At 39.6% G+C, this 16641-nt stretch overlaps 1 protein-coding gene and 1 long non-coding RNA gene across 4 annotated transcripts in view; one reads left to right on the forward strand and one right to left on the reverse strand.

Annotated features, from left to right (window-relative positions):
- Positions 1 to 1209: 1209 nt before the first annotated feature.
- Positions 1210 to 16641, reverse strand: part of CACNA2D4 (calcium voltage-gated channel auxiliary subunit alpha2delta 4) — a 176227-nt gene continuing 160795 nt past the window's right edge. The window contains exons 34-39 of one of the 3 annotated variants that reach the window (XM_072999840.2): positions 13771 to 13826; positions 12597 to 12617; positions 11254 to 11371; positions 6110 to 6222; positions 4425 to 4507; positions 1210 to 3169 (exon numbers count right to left, since the gene is read on the reverse strand). In XM_072999840.2, the coding sequence (XP_072855941.2) occupies positions 3074 to 3169; positions 4425 to 4507; positions 6110 to 6222; positions 11254 to 11371; positions 12597 to 12617; positions 13771 to 13826 (487 nt within the window). In that variant the 3' untranslated portion in view covers positions 1210 to 3073. Of the gene's footprint in view, positions 3170 to 4424; positions 4508 to 6109; positions 6223 to 9399; positions 10110 to 11253; positions 11372 to 12596; positions 12618 to 13770; positions 13827 to 16427; positions 16570 to 16641 lie in introns of those variants that run through there. The other 2 variants (XM_072999839.2, XR_013536775.1) reach the window with 2 other exon arrangements.
- On the forward strand, positions 4424 to 9849 carry LOC144583144 (uncharacterized). Its single transcript, XR_013536777.1, has 2 exons — positions 4424 to 4502; positions 6105 to 9849. It is a non-coding gene; the product is annotated as an uncharacterized LOC144583144 (long non-coding RNA).

A 16641-nucleotide genomic window follows, 5' to 3' on the forward strand; every position in this document is an offset into this window, starting at 1 on the left:
TATGAATGAGCAGTCTCCGAAATGTCCACTCCCCAGCTGCCCTGCTCTGCTCTTCTAAACTCAAGCCTGTGACTTCTTTGAGGGGAGTTAGACAGGGATGTTGTTAGGAAAATGTAATGCTCTGTTTCTCCAAATCTGTTACGAAACTCAAGACTCTCAAATAGACTCTCTCAATGCAGATACAGTGGTGCCTCGCTTAACGAGCGCACCGTATAACGATTAAATCGCATAGCGATCCATTTTTTCGGATCGCTAATGCGATCGCACAACGTTTTTCCTATAGGGAAAAATTCGCTTTGCGAAGACCGGTAAGCATTTCGCTTACCGATCTTCGCAAAATGACCCCCGCCGATCAGCTGTTCGGCGGCCAAAATGGCCGCCGGAAGCCGGGAAATGGCCTAAAATGGCCGCGCGCAGCATTTTCGCGCCCTCGTTAAGCGAGGCGAGGGCGCGAAAATGGCTGCCGGCCATTAAGAAGCTTCGCTGAACGGTATTTGGCCTATTTGGAGCGCATTAAACAATGTTTAATGCGTTCCAATGGAAATCGCTGCCCCGTTCAGCGATGCTTCAGCATAGCGAAGGTTAATCCGGAACGGATTAACCTCGCTATGCGAGGCACCACTGTAGTCGTATTTAAAGTAGAATATCTATTTTCAAATAGAGTGGCCCAATGCAACAAGGATCCCAACAAAGGCCCTCAACACATATAAGAATACACTTTATATAGGCTCAGTGGAGACTTACTTCCCCTTTAGCAATTCCGTAGTTCATTTTTCTGCTGACCTTTAATGAGGCCAGTAAAAATGCCATCTTTTTACTTCTCGTCACTCAATTGTTCTTTCTTAAATAACTGTCTACTTTAGCAAGAATGGTCTTTCTGGATGATTCTCCTTACAGCGTCTGCTTTTTGTGAACCAAAGTTTCAGGCCTTTGTTCTAACTTAGGCCTATGGTTTTCCTTATACAACTCCCTACAACAAGTGAGGTAGCAGGAGGTTTATAATGAACGTGCTGGTGTGCATACTTCACTGTCCCTAATAAATGAGTATGTTATGTAGGCCACTGTGTGAAATGTTTAAGCACATGATTTCCAGTGAAACAACATGTAGGCAAGAAGATACATTTTTGACTTATGTTCAGCTACAAGAAAAATGTGGCCTTTGTGTGCCACACTGCATACTATTGTAAGAATGAAGGCGGACACGAAACATGTAGTGAAAATGCTGCGTTTAAAAAAGAGGCCATGTGACAATTTTTACAAAAAAAACCCAACAACAACAATCTTTGCTGTACTTCCATAGATTTCTTTTGATCACTGACTTATTGAAATGCTAATATTTTCAAGAAAATGCATGCCAAACATTGCTCCATAAAAATTCCCTTTTCCAACTTGATCCTGTTGCAGGGGAATGGGCACGCTGCCTCTTTTTTGGAGAGTTTGACCTGTGTTGCTGCAAGCCTAGCACATACACTCTTAAAGACCAAATGCACAAAAAATCCTCTCAGGATTGCCTGTAGTTCCTCGCAGAAGGTAAACATGCTTTTTTGAGAGAAATTCTGTATCTTTTTAGTGCATCTCTCTTTGGGTGTTCTCATCTTCTCGCAAACAGACTCAATTAAACAACATGCCCATCCATGCAGCTCTCACGTTGCCTAAACAAAATATTTGTGACCTCAGAAGGTGACAATACAAGTACAGTGGGGTCTCGACTTACGAACAGCTCGACATACGAACGTTTCGACTTACGAACCGCTCTCATAGGAATATATGGACTCGACTTACGAACTTAGATTCGAGTTACGAACTCCTTTTTTCCCTTTTTTTTTAAAAGCTAAGTCATCTTAGGTTAAAAGGAAAAAAAGAAAAAACATCCCCCTCTAGTGGCAGAAGGCGGAATAGCAGCTTCCCATTAGTTTCTATGGACAAAAAGAGCAGATACGGATTAAATGGTTTTCAATGCATTCCTATGGGAAATGCAGATTCGACTTAAGAACTTTTCGACCTGAGAACTGCCTTCCAATACGGATTAAGTTCGTAAGTCGAGACCCCACTGTAATAAAATTTGACTTAGTGTACTTTTCGTGTAGCTGTAGTTCTGCCAAAAATTGAATTTTTATGTCACTGAAACTGCCAAAAGTATTGTTGCATTTAATGTGTAAGATTTTAGGAGACATGTTTACAACTTGTCCTTTTGGTACCTGCATAATGGAATTGGTCTTTCTTCCCAGAGCTGCATTATCAGGTACTACGGCTATGAATAAGTTTGAGAAGTGTGGATACAAGGAATGCTGATGTGCCCGTGCTTCACACTGCAACATTTTTTAAAAGCGCTCAGCCAATATAGTATGCTTCTGAAATGGAGCTGAGCTATTTTCACATTAATTTGATACCTCTGAACATTACGACACCAGTTATTCCATAATGAAGCTGTATCAGGCTTGGAAGGCTACCCATGTTTTCCATAGTTAGAGTAGCAGCAAGTAGCTGAACCCAGTTACCAACTCAGTCTTCTTCCTTCATGTGATAACCTTGTTCCCCAGTTTCTTGATAAAGATAGAGCAGAATCTTGTTGGTCGCGGAATTGGATGGTTAACTTGCTTCAAAGCAAAGTTGCCCCTGCATTTTCGGCAGCTCTCTAGAAGGAAAATGTGGCCACAGGCTTTTATCTAGTGCTCTTCACTGATGAAGTCTGTATCTCTCCTGCTGAAGCAGAGTAAGATAATCATACTATAAAATAAAGAGCAACATGTAAATCCATCCAGTCTAGCAAGTGTTGTCCACCATTATTGATCTCATGAACTTCTCCAGGCAGTGCAGTGCAGATGTGGTGTTAATCACATAGCTGGGTTATCCTGTTAGGCCCATAGCCATAATGAATGTCACGTCCCTTCTTTTTACCTTTTTAGCACAGCTAGAAAGCTGCCTGAGAGCAATGTTGTCCCCGTAGTGACAGAGCTTCTGCAGTTTGGTCCATATACACAAACAGTACCTAACTAAATGTCCAGCCTGATGTTTTCCTTAAAATACTAAGCTGTGTGCCGTTCTGTCTCAAAGGAAAGATAGATGGACATTGTCACCGCTGGAGAAGAGTTGCAATTGCCAGGGAAAGGAATAGTAGAGTCAACGAGACAGGGATATCTGCAGCTCCTCCACAGTCCTGGGCATTTTCCTTAAAAAGAAAGTCAAAGATCAGCAAACCTAGAATTAACAGCCAGATTTGAAAAATCCCACATAACAAAACCAGCCATGCTAGAAGGTATCTTGTATTAATAAATGGAACAGAAAATGACCTGCAGTGAGAATGATAAAAACAGGATTTTTTTGTACAATGTCTGCTTTTAGAAACTTGTGGAAGGCATTCCTTTATGTTTGGCTAGTGGTTCCTTCTGAAGATAGTAGGTAGTGGCTATATTTGTTATTCTTTTGGAGAAGTCACCTACACTCCCTAGAATGAACTAAAGAAAGATGGGCACTGTGAACCCTATGTTATAAATACGAATACATGGCTAAATATAGTACTCACCAATAGAAAAGGTTTTGAGTAGAATCAAACAAGTATCCATTGGAACTAGTATACACTGGTGTGTGTGTGTGTGAGAAAGAGAGAGAGAGAGGAATAATCTGAGTAGCCTTGGTCTACTATTCCATAATCCAATCCCCACTTTCCAAAGCAGTGGTTCCTGGAGGGTATGTGGAACACCGTCTAGCAGTCTCTCAGCATTAAAATTCCCAATGCAAATACATCAAGTGATCTCCAGAAACATCCAAAGAACAATTCATTGATCTTGGGACTTAACAGAATAGTGATAGTTTCCAGAAAGATAGGCACCTGTGGTGCCCAAAAATATCTGAGAGGCTTTGTGATAAGCTGTATCTGCAAGGGACACCAAGTCTTTTCAGTTACGTCTTGTGAGTGTATACACAGAAGCACCCATTGTAACTTTGTAGATGTCCAAACTGGGAAAATCCCCCTTTAAGCCCACAGACATGGTTGCACCTCTCAGAGAATATCATATCCACAGTGATTTCTTATGAATATTACAAAACCAGAAAATGAAAACAGTAACATAATCAGTAATAAAAATGCTAACAGCACTAATGGTTGTATAAAAATTGTGTGGAACAAAAGCATTCATACTGACCTACAACAGTGCAGAAACTATACGTTTCAAAATGCTTATTAGTAATATTTGCAAGAGAAAATTAACAAGATTTGTGCAATGTTATAGAACAGAGTGGCCATAGACCTCACATTCAGAATTTTCACATTGGAAGAAAAATAAGGTAGCCCAGAATTAATACAAAAAGAGTAAATAAATGTATAGAGATAGATATAGATATACATTATATATAATATAAATAATGTATGTGGCATTAACAGTGACTTAATTGGTGCTGTTGTGGGGCAAAGCAGGTTTCCCTACCTCAGGGTGGAACGCGTGGCAGCTATCTGGTCGTCGTCTCAATTTCTGGGAGCGCATCCTGTCACACTTCACTGAAGTGTTATGTAGACCACTGTTAAGGTTGATAGTTTTTGGAAACAGAAGGGATGCCAACAGCTTTTTGTTAGACACTGAATGCAATCAGATGGATAAATAGGTTGTATTTTGGACCACTTGTGACACAATCTGATGGGAGTTATTTCCTGGCAATCACATGACGCACAGGAGATTGTGAACCAGCCCAGTATGATAAGGCTACGATCCCTTCTTGCTATCTGATCATACCCTATGCTTGTCTGTGAGGGCAAACTGGAACTCCAGTGTCTGAGAACTCCAGTTTTCAGGTAAGGCTTATAAGTGATGGTACAAATACATTTCCACACCTTGTACAGAGCTCTCCCCAATGACCTACTCACATTACTGCAGGTACACAACAGAGGCAGTGGATCATAGTTACAACTTAAAAGGAGAGTGTGATACTGTCAGAGGCAAAAAACTTCTTAAACATGCCACACCTGATCTACATGTTCTTCCACCTGTCAGTGTGTCTGAAGTATGGCTGAATGCAAATATTTAACCCTATAAAAGCTAATAGAACTTCAGTTAGTCACAGGTTGTTGCATTGATTTTCATAGTACTTTAAATGGCTTATAGCCATCAGGGCTGGCTTCATAGCCTAGGAGTTTTCTTGGCCAGTCATCACTTACTAAGCCTTTGGGCAACTGAAGTAAGGAAGGAGCAAGCCCCAGCACAATGGAATTTCGTTCAGCACAACTAGTTTGCCAAAGTGCACCTGCTGCTCTTTACATTATTGCTCCTGCTACAGGGCTGAGAACCACATTTATCTTCATGTTCTGTGTGGTTCTGATAAAAAACTAGAAGTGTGTGGGGAGGGGACACTGGTCTGAGTTGGATGCACAGTCTGAGCAGGGAAGGGAGCACTTATCCCCCTCATACGACGCCTGCAGTCCTCAAGTTCCAATGGAACCTTCTCAAAGCTGTTAAACATCTCCCAATCTATCTAGCTGCCACTTGAAAATCTACAAACCTAAATATGAAACATTTCACATAATAAGTAGCATGGCGCTGACACTGGAAAGAAAATGCAGACTATAAAACCAGGATTTTAAAAAAAATCATACGAAGATATCTTATTCTAAAGCAGATCTCTAACTTGTTGCATATACCAACTGGCAGTAGAGAAAAATCATTCGAGCTGTAGTTGAATATACCCGGGGACTGATCTTTCTATGTACGAAAGCACTTGTTCTGCCATTGAGTTACTTATCTTTTTTTAAGGCTTGAACTGCTACAGATGTAAATGCAAATACATCTAAATCTGCCCCAAATTGCAAGGTAGCATACTTCAGAAAGAAGGGCCTTTTTAAAAATTGCAAAGTCCATATAGAAAATAACAAAGATAATTTCTTGTTCTGATGTTTCATACAGGAAATCTAGAAAAACAGGCATTGACACTGCATAATTAGCTAAAATAAATACCAATGAAAAGCATACAATTGTTTCTGTCATGCTTTTTACTAGAAAGTATGTTGTATTTCTCCCCCTCCTTGTGACCCCAAAGCAGACTCTGTGTCTATTATTACTTAGCAGCTGAAATGTGACAGTGCTGTAGAGTCCAGCAAAACCTTTGTTCAGCAGAAGGATATATTTGACTTCTTTAGGAAGCAGCAGAACAGGAGGGAAGATACTGCAATCACAGGCAGTATCTGTAACCAGGAACAAGAGGTTGCTTCTGGTAATTTGCTGCACCACAAACATCCTGTATGATGAAAAAGGTGTCCTTTTTAGACAACATTCAGAGTAGGAGGAGGTAAAACATGCCATTAACCTGCCACACAAGGATATTCTGGGTTGAGGGAACAGGAAGAACAGGAAAGAAAGCAAATCAGTAATTGAATTTGATGCTATGCTACATCCCTGACAATTAAGTTGGAAGACTGCTATGTTCAATATTTTCCCCTTGGAGACGCTGCATTTTTGAACCTGAACTGTGACTAGAAGGCCGGCTGAGAAATTTTGGTGCATGGTGGGCCAAGCTGTCAATGCTCTACCATAATGGTTCCCAATCTTGGATGGACGACTGATGAAACTTTTAATATGCTTAACAACAGATCAGAAGCCAATGTAAAAAGTAACAGAAACAGGATCAGAATACAAAATGCAGCTTGTCTGAGACTGGCACGGAGGGGCAAGACAACCACTACCATAATTATTCCAGAGACCTACAAGAGAACAACAAAGATGGAAAGAAAAGAGCTCACTTTTGTAAGACCAGGAAATATTATTGTCTTTATTCATATCAGAGTGTCACAATTTAAAATTATGCTCATATATAAAATATAGGTAAAATTAACAAATGAAAATGTTAAGATAATTAAACTGTTTTTGAAGCAGTTTAATTATCGTAACTGCTTCATTATTGAAGCAGGCTATTCCAATAATGTTATCTTGGCCATTTGCTAAACCTTTCTATGTACATTTGGTGGGGCATAAACTGCATGCACATAAGCGGTATAATGATTGAATACCTCCAGTTCCAGAAAAAAGTGCCCTGTATCTAAGTAGGCCCATTTGACTTGATTATTCTTTCCTACTTTGCTTAAAGTCTATTAAGTGACCTGCAGATGGTCCAACTAGAGTTTTGTCCTGGTGGTGGAGACCCTTCATCATTTATCCATTTGGCAATGTCTGTTGTTTTTGTTCTCCATCCTAGTCTTCTGGTTTAATATTTAGAGACCAAGAAATAAAAAGGAACAATTAAACCAAGATTAGAGATTCTGAAAGATCAATGCTGGAATTCCTTATCTAATTAGGATAAAGTAAAGGGAAGATGAAACCAATATACTGAAGAACTTATACAAATAAATATATTGAGGAACTATACAGAATTAAGGAAGACAATATTTTTTCAAAAGAATTCTCTGATGAAGAAGACACAGTTCTAAAAAATAAAGTACCAGTTGTGCTGAAAATAACTGGAAGAACTAAATCAGCAGAGTATGGGATACCAGTATAGCTATTTCAAGCTTCAGAAATTTATTAAAACCCTGATCAAAATACACCAACAAATATGGAAGATCAGACAGTGGCCACACAATTTACATTCCAGTCCCAAAGAAAGAAGAAACAAAGATTGCAGTTATATAGGATCATTATGTTAATATTCTATGCAAGCAAACTGATGCTTGAGATTTTACCATAATGCCAAATGTTCAACCTGGATCCAGAAAATGAAGAGATATACCGTATTTTTCGCACCATAAGACGCACTTTTCCCCCACAAAACAGGGGAGGTGGAAAGTCTGCGCGTCTTATGGAGCGAAGAAAACAGATTATATTATCCTGTTTTCTTCTCCTAAAAAATTGGTGCGTCTTATGGAAAGGTGCGTCTTATGAAGCGAAAAATACGGTAACTTATACTTTGGACAGAAGGCTGCTGGTAGAGTAAAATATGGAGAAACAGAATCGTTTCATTTGACAAATTCATCAGAGGTACATTTTCTCTTATATGTTCACACTATATGGAGAAAATATTAGATTCTGATGAAAAATAGTTGAAGAAACATAAATAAGTTGAGATATGCAGGTAACACCATTTATTGTCAGAAAACAACAGTTACTTGAAACATTGAAGAAGGTTAAAGAAACAGGTGCAAAAGGTGATTACAACACCTGGAGAAAAATGAGGACTACTGTAGAATCACATAACTTTAATGCTGACAATGAATAAATTGAAATTATACCTAGCTTCAGTCATCAGTCAAAATGAACATTGTTGTCAAGAATTCAGAAGAAGACTAAAACTTAGAAAAGCAGCTACGAAGGAATTAGAATTTATCCTAGGATGTGTTGCCAGAGACCAAGGCCACAATCATATTTATTTATCTAAAATATTTTTAGCCCACCTTTCTTCTTAAAAAGGACCCAAGAGGGCTTACATCATTAAAAAAATATTTAAAGCTAAAACAGTAAGTATATAAAGGTGGTGTGCATCATTAAAAGACAATACTCCCCGACAGCATTACCAGTTACAACATACAGATGTGAAATGGACAGTGAAGAAAGCTGACAGGAAAAAAATTGATTCATCTGAAACATAGATTGATGGATACCAAGAACTGCCAGAAAGACAAATAAGTGGGTCAAAACAAGTGTGAACTATTTCTAGATACATACGGTAAATTGAGGCCCTCGTGACGTGGACATACCACAAAAAGAAAAGACTCGAAGTGAGAAGACAACAATGCTATGGAAAGTGTGCTACCTACGTTCACTTTTATTGTATTTTTTTGCTGCATGATTAGTTTCTCATTTAGTGTCAACAAAAGTGTCTTTGCAAGAACAGGTGATACCTTTATAGGCCACTAATAAAAAAATAAAAAAATCGTACAATATGCAAATTTTAATGGGTAAATTCCACTTCTTCAAAGCAACGACCAAAAATCCAAAGGTATGTGGCAAGGCTTAGATGAGGCTTCCTGCTTCATTTTAGACAGAAATACCAAGTGAAATTCATCTTGCCAAGACTTTGACATCTAAGAGTAACCTCCTGGCAAACCCCGTCTTGCTGTGAATGTCTGGACTTTTGGTACTTGCTTTGAAGAAGTGGGATTTATCCACAAAAGCTTGCATATTGTATGATTTTTTAAATTATTAGTTGGCCAATAAAGGTATTGCCTATTCTTGCCTTTGTTTTATTTCGAAGTGCCTTTGTTGTTCAACAAAGACAAGATGTATCAGTTTCTAATACTGCCTGCAAACAACGTGAATTGCTATACTCTGGCGCCCTCTACTGAGAGCAACATGGAAGTTCCTGGAAAACCTAAAGGAGAGTTCCAGCTTAATATGAAGCATCAAAAATTTAGTTCCTGGATCCACAAATTACTGTCCTCTGTCTCTATTATTCTTATGCTTTTATTTCATGTGTGTGTACTTCTTTTTTTAAATGAGCCTGTATGCAGTATTTTACTTCAACTATTTTACTTGTAATTCATATTTTAACAGATTAGGCTTTCACTCACAATCCTCGTGCAAGCTAACTTTCGCCTCACAAAATGTGTTACCTTTAAGGATTAGTGAGATAGTAGCACTTCTTTTGTTTCACTACTTCTCTTTTCACCTTTGCTATTTCCTTTTCAGTTTTCCTTTGTTCCTCATGAAGGATAGTCAGTTTTCAGATCCTACCAGTTTTTGGATTCCAAAACATACAGTTTTTGATCCCAATGCTTTTTGTGACATTCTGGCCTTTCCACTAATTTTCACACTCGCTGGTTCACATACTTTAGGCTGTGCAAAAAGGAACCATCCAGACATCTTTTTCTACCTTTTAAAATCCCAACTACTCCTCCTTAGTGCCAGTAAGGAAGACAGTAAGCTGCATATCATCCTCAAATCCCTCCTCCTAGGTATGCTGGGGTTGTTCTTTTTTATACTGTCCCAACCAGATCCTCCTTCACTGCAATTCTTAAAATAAATCAGGTGTTCTCTGAAAGGGTTTCTTAATCTCAGTAAAACTCTGTGTTCCTATTGATAAAGCATAGCTTCATATGATGTTGGTGAATCTTTGTTCGTTAGTTGTCTGGGTTCCTTATTAGTTACACATACAGTACGTCCCTCATATCCACTGGGGATTAGTTCCAAGCTCCACTGTGGATACAGAAAACCACAGATAACAGTCGACACTAGACAGACAGACAGACAGACAGACAGACAGATAGCATATTAAAAGGGGAAAAATCAGAAAACATATTTTCACAATCATTACCAGAACTGGCCACTAGAAGGCGCCAGAGACCATACTACCATATGCATTAACAAGTATTCATAGTACAGACTCTGGGTCCCTCTAGTTATTGGTTCTGGTAATACATGTAATACATGAGGGGGAAAATGTGGAAATAGGTTTTATTTTTGGTTTTTTCTTTTAATATTTTTAATATTTTCAGATTGTGGATAAGTGAAACCGTGGATACTGATCCCACTGATACAACAGTCCTACTGCAATGAGACATTGGTGTAAACAATTACACAGAATTTTTATTTAGGATACATGGGCAATAGGTACAAAGGGAAAGGATTGATAAAGGTTAAAACAACAAATAAATCTAAATGTATTTCTCCACTATTTTAAGTTCAAAATAATTATTTTACAGATCGTCAGTCTTTCCTACACACACACAAACACACACTTCCAATCACTATAGACAGGATTTCCGTCATATATTCTACCACAGACTACCACCAGCTCTCAGACCTAATAACTCTCTTCACCTCTCTGCTCTGGCTGTTCTTGATCTCTTTCAGCTGATTCACAAACCTCATTCCCGTAACATTCCAATCAACCAACATTTGACTATTCAACTGGCAATCACATGAACACTCCACCTATTCCTGTCCACAATACCGGCTTTCAAAACTATTTATATATCAACTTGGTATAGGTAATCATGCATAAATTCACACATAGAAGCTCAGAATGGGCAGAATTGCCACAAACAGTAACATCCTAATTCCAGTCACACTCTGCCTTGGTCCAGTGCTGGCAGGACTGAGATAGTGACCACCGCAGACGGTACACGACCAGAGGGAAACAGTTCCTAAGGTACTTGGGGGTCTGAGTGGTGGCCACTATTATTGCTAGAGTGTGGAAATTCTATTATTTTGTGATGCAACTCCAAGACTCTCCTTGCTAGCAATGCAGTCCAAAAAAACCAAACATTTCCCAGCTCTGATCACTATTGCTTTATTATGGCTAATAGGGTCAAGAGGGAAAAGGAAGCAGGGTGCTTACTTCTGACAATCTCCACATTCAATGATCCCATTGGTCTCTTTGATAGAAGGTTCATATACAAATACTGGATATTCTGTGTCACATGGCTGCAGTGTGTCATGCTTCTTATGCTTGTGAGCTGGGATTGGGGTGGGGGAAGGCAGCAGGAGAAAAAAAAATCAGGCAAGACAAATTAGTGAGAAGGCCTGGTGATAGGCAGGAGGAGATAAGAGCGGCGGAAAGGCAGTGACCCAAAAAACAAAATGCATGCATACCGACAACCACTAGGTGGTGTCAAATTACTTGAAACATAACAAGGTGCTAGAAACCCTGCAGCACATTGGAATATATGTATGGCAGGCTGATCCCTGCTAGAACGTCACCATACATGGGGGTCTGTCTCTTTTGTCTTGGTTTTTTTTGGGGGGGGGATTTTGCCTGATATGCTTGCACGGACTAACATGGAAATACATGGGGTTAGCATAAATCATAATTGATAAGAATTCAGTCTTAATAAATACAGCAATCTTTGATCTGTATCAGCCTTTCTCAATATGCTTCCCAGTACATGTCTTGATGTTCCCAGGACACGTGTTTCTGTAATTCCACAATCAGCCCAGCTGTAGTTCAACACATTTGGAAGCTATCAGGCTGAGGAAGGCTTGGTAGTTAGAGAACTGTCTCCAAACTATGCTATTGTAACTCTCAACCTTAGTAAGCTTCTGCTAATCACAAAAGAAGCTGCCTTGCCAAGAAACAGCATCTTGCACTTATGCCCACTACTCAGGAACTCACTTACCCACAATCTCCAGCACCCAATCTAATCTTGTATTGAGTGTTAAAGGTAAAGGTTCCCCTTGACATTTAGTCCTGTCGTGTCCGACTCTAGGGCGTGGTGCTCATCCCCATCTCCAAGCCATAGAGCCAGCGTTTGTCCGTAGACAGTTTCTGTGGTCACGTGGCCAGTGCGACTAGACACAGAACACCGTGACCTTCCCACCATGGTGGTACCTATTTATCTACTCGCATTTACATGCTTTTGAACTGCTAGGTTGGTAGGAGCTGGGACAAGCGACAGGAGCTCACTCTGTCCCATGGATTTGATCTTATGACTGCTGGTCTTCTGACCTTGCAGCACAGAGGCTTCTGCAGTTTAACCCACAGCGCCAACACTTCCCTTTTTGAGTGTTAGGAAGAGAATTAAACAAATTACATCTGTTTCCAGCTGTTCAGTTACAAGTAGAAACTGAACAGCTGTGATGTGGGAAATGCCATTCAAGTGTTTCTGAGCAAATCTGTTGTGGATATTTTCTTGTTTCCAGAAGATGAAGTTCATCTTGCTGTACTATGACAGCTCTGCTTACCATGATGGAAGACAGACTTAGCTATGTAGGTCACATAGTATATGAAATGAAGAAGATGGAACCACGAAGTCACGTTGGCAAGATGGTGGCACAATGTCATTGTGAAGACACACAGATGGAAGGGATAGGAAAGAAAGAAAGAGAGAATGACATGATGGTGAAACTGTGAATATATCTAGAACTTTCTCACTTGACAACAGCAATGATGGGAACTATTCATCCTTTAATGCTCAGTGGCCCTACTCTTAGCCACACTGCTATTTCATAACAAAAGTCTTTGGCATTTGGTTGTCTATTTTCTTCATTGCCTTCTCTGACATCTAGAGGCCTATGTGCCAGGTATACACGATGCGTAAGACTAAAAACTTTGTAGGCCTAAACTCTTGGACTTTGTGTGTGGGCCATCCTTTTGGAATGAAGTACTGTGATGCAATTACCCCAAACTAGAGAAGCACCAGGATTTTGACTGTTTAAAGCAACACCTGATACAATTTATGTGACTAATCCTCCAAACCTTTGGAAGGATTAGCATGGGTTACACATTTACTGTACTGCTGTCTGATATTCTTCTGAATTGAGTATCAATACTTTAAAAACTTATGCTCCATATTAATACTTTCGAAGTTCAATGGGTATGAAATTGTTAAATGCTAGCTTATTTTTTTCTGCTTTTAGTTTATTATGTCATTATGCTTTCAAACTATGGGATTTTCAGAGCTCACAGATCAAACAGAACTTGCTCATATAATCCATAGGCTACATGTTATCCACCATTCTGTGTTGGGCTTAGTATCTAAACACCTAGGTTTCTCACTGAGAAAACTCTCCCACGGGTTCCAACCAAAACATCCATAGGCTGTAGGCAAATGGAAATGGTACACTGCTTCAGCAAGTCGCTGTTATTAATTTGGCATTCACTATATATGATATGCTACCACAAATTAATTATACAGTATGAACTACCCTAGTAAATCAGTGCTATTAAGCCCTGCCAATGCATCTCAATGGTTCTGAATATAGGTTAAATGAAATCTAGAGACTATATTTTAATTGCCAAAATGGCGATGGCGCCTTTGGATTTTGCTAGATTGCACTGCTATATGCAACCCCCACATCTCAACTGGCGGCTGCAAAATTGATGTGCTCTGGGCTGGCTGTAATTCTACATACTCACCATCAGCGAAGTTGTCTGTGTGCCAGAAATTAGATATGTTGAATTCCAAAAGGAATCTGTCAAAAGAGGAAAAAAGATTATGTATTGTATGCTTGCCCAGAAGGACAAAGGTGTTACAGAGGCAGCCAGAAGGCATGATTGACTGTATTCTGATTTAATAGGCTACGGGAACAGCCTAAAACTTAACCTGCAGTTCTTGCTAGTTCACACCTGATCCAGTTACTTAATATTCTCTTTTGCTACTTTTTGGACAATTGTGTCTTAATCCGAAAATAAATTTATGGCAATACCTATGGCGGTGCTTTCATTAACACTGTGCTCTTGGGGGCTGGGAAGAAGTAGATGCAGTCACCTTGAAAGCCATCTGCTCAGCAACAGCGGATAACCCGTGTTTGGTGCATAGCAACAACTGTGGCATGTCCCTGGAAAGCTAATATACTAAAAAAGTGTTTCAGAATCTGGATCTCATCCCATGTTCAGAGGTGTTGGGGTCCAGCCTTTCAGGTGTGAGCCCAACCAATCTCTTCTGTACAGATGTAATTAAGAATGTGCCTTTTTTTTTTTTTTTTTTGCTGGGTGGCTCATTCTGATCAAATTATTTTTTAAAAAATATTCAGGTTTAGTCAAATCTGAGAGAAAAAGCTATTTCTCCGTTTATATTAGTGTAATGCAACACATAATATTCATGCCTTTTCATAAAAGTAAAGTATCATATGGCATTTACAGGCTTAATGCAAACTTGTTTTCTAAGGAAGATAGATGGTTGCTGGAACAGCTTGCAGATTTTTACTGAATGTTCATTTTTTTTCTCCCCTAAGAAATGCATCTTTGGCTTCTCATGTTGATAAACTAAGTTCCCAGTTTCAACTGTGGTTTACTGTTAAAGTCTCTTCTTCACCTTTATTTTACTCTTGTTCCAGTGTTTGTTTGTCCGCATGATGTTAACTGCAAAGAGGCAGCTGATATCAGCAGCTAGCTCTACCTTCTCCACTGCAGTCCACAAGTTGAAGAGTGAGCATTTTCAGCAAGAAAACTGCTCTGCTCATGAAGGCTCCTTGTAGAATTTCATAGAGTTCTAAATTGCACAGACACCCTACAAAAGGACAGCAGGCTTTTGCTTAAGGAAGGCAAATGGGATAGTAATGAAGAGAACAGGAAGAGCAGACACATACCCACCTCCTGTCCATGTATTGAATTCCAATAATGGGAACATTTGCACCCTACTATGTAAGTTTGCCTATGAGGGCAGGGTTATGCACTAGAAATTATGAATTCTGGACTTGATCATGCTTCCTCATCTGTGTGATTAAGCTGCCTACTTGCTAGGCTTTTGGAAATCTCTTAAAATTAAGACACGATAGAAATGCATCTGTTTTATACGGTGTTGCATGGGGTTTCTTCACATAGAACTTTAATAACATGCATGTGGTGCCTGATAACCATACATCATCTATATGTGGAGTAAGCCCATGGGTGTGTGTGTGTGAATTTTCACTCTAGTCCACCAGATTAAGACACTGTAGTATCTGCTGCAGTAGATAGTATAGCTATGATACAAGGATATCTGCAAGCGAGATCTGAAGGCCTTAGGAATGGACCTCAACAGATGGGAAACCCTGACAGTGGAGTGGTAGATAGTACAGCTGCGATACAAGGAAATCTGCAAGCGGGATCTGAAGGCCTTAGGAATGGACCTCAACAGATGGGAAACCCTGACATCGGAGCGCTAGTTAGTACAGCTGTGACACAAGGATATCTGCAAGCGGGATCTGAAGGCCTTAGGAATGGACCTCAACAGATGGGAAAACAGATGGGCGGTGCATCACGGCCTCTCCCAATTTGAAGAGACCCTTGTTCAGCAGGCCAAGGCAAAGAGTCAGTCCCGGAAGCAGCAAAATCAGGCAGCTGGACAGGGGACAGATTGTATCTGTCCTCATTGTGGAAGGGATTGTCACTCTCGAATTGGCCTTCTCAGCCACACTAGATGCTGTTTCACATCCTCCATGCAGAGCATGTTACCATAGTCTCTCGAGACTGAAGGATGCCTAACCTAGCCTAAATATTTTCAAGAATAGAAAGGCATGTCTGTTTCAAATTATTTTTAAATTTGTCCTAAAGTACTAGGTGAGAAAACGAGACTTGTCCAAACACTCTCTTACTAAAATAGGTCCCAAAGATATATATATATATTTTTGAGAAATGGCAGATATTGTTCCGGTTAACATGACATATGAGACACTTCAATTTTCTGAAACAAAACCTCCCTCTTATATGATTATTCCTTCTGCCTGTTATTTTGTTGTTATGTGCCATCAAGTCAGGACTGACTTATAACAACCCTAATACTGTAGGTCAAGGTAAATGAGGTATTTAAGGAGTAGTTTTACTAGTTCCACCCCACCTCCCTCTGAATTTCCATGGCAGAGTAGAGGAATTAAGCCCAGGTCTTCTGACTCCTAGTCCATTACTCTATCCACTACACCACCCTGGGTACCTTTACTGACCGTCATGCACATTGCTAACAATCAAGGAAGATTTTCTGCAGCATGGACTCGGATTTGTATCACTGGCATAGTTTCTCCAAAAGAATTCTGAGAATTAGTTCATCGAGAGAATTGGGAATTTTATGGAAGATTTGTAGCTCCTTAAATAATTACATTTCTCAGTGTTCACTGGAGAGACAGAATTACTATTCCATCTTATTTTTTCAAAGTGTTTTTGTGCAGCTCCAAAAGTTTCCCAAAGTGGTTTGTATGCAATCATTAATAACAAGACAATTCCTGCCCAGAGGCTCACAGTCTGAAAAGAGAAGACACGACATTAAAAAAGCAACAGTGTATATGTGTGCATGGGGACACATCTTTAAATAGG

Source organism: Pogona vitticeps, chromosome 5 (genome assembly GCF_051106095.1).
Source record: "Pogona vitticeps strain Pit_001003342236 chromosome 5, PviZW2.1, whole genome shotgun sequence".
Classification (NCBI taxonomy): domain Eukaryota; kingdom Metazoa; phylum Chordata; class Lepidosauria; order Squamata; family Agamidae; genus Pogona; species Pogona vitticeps.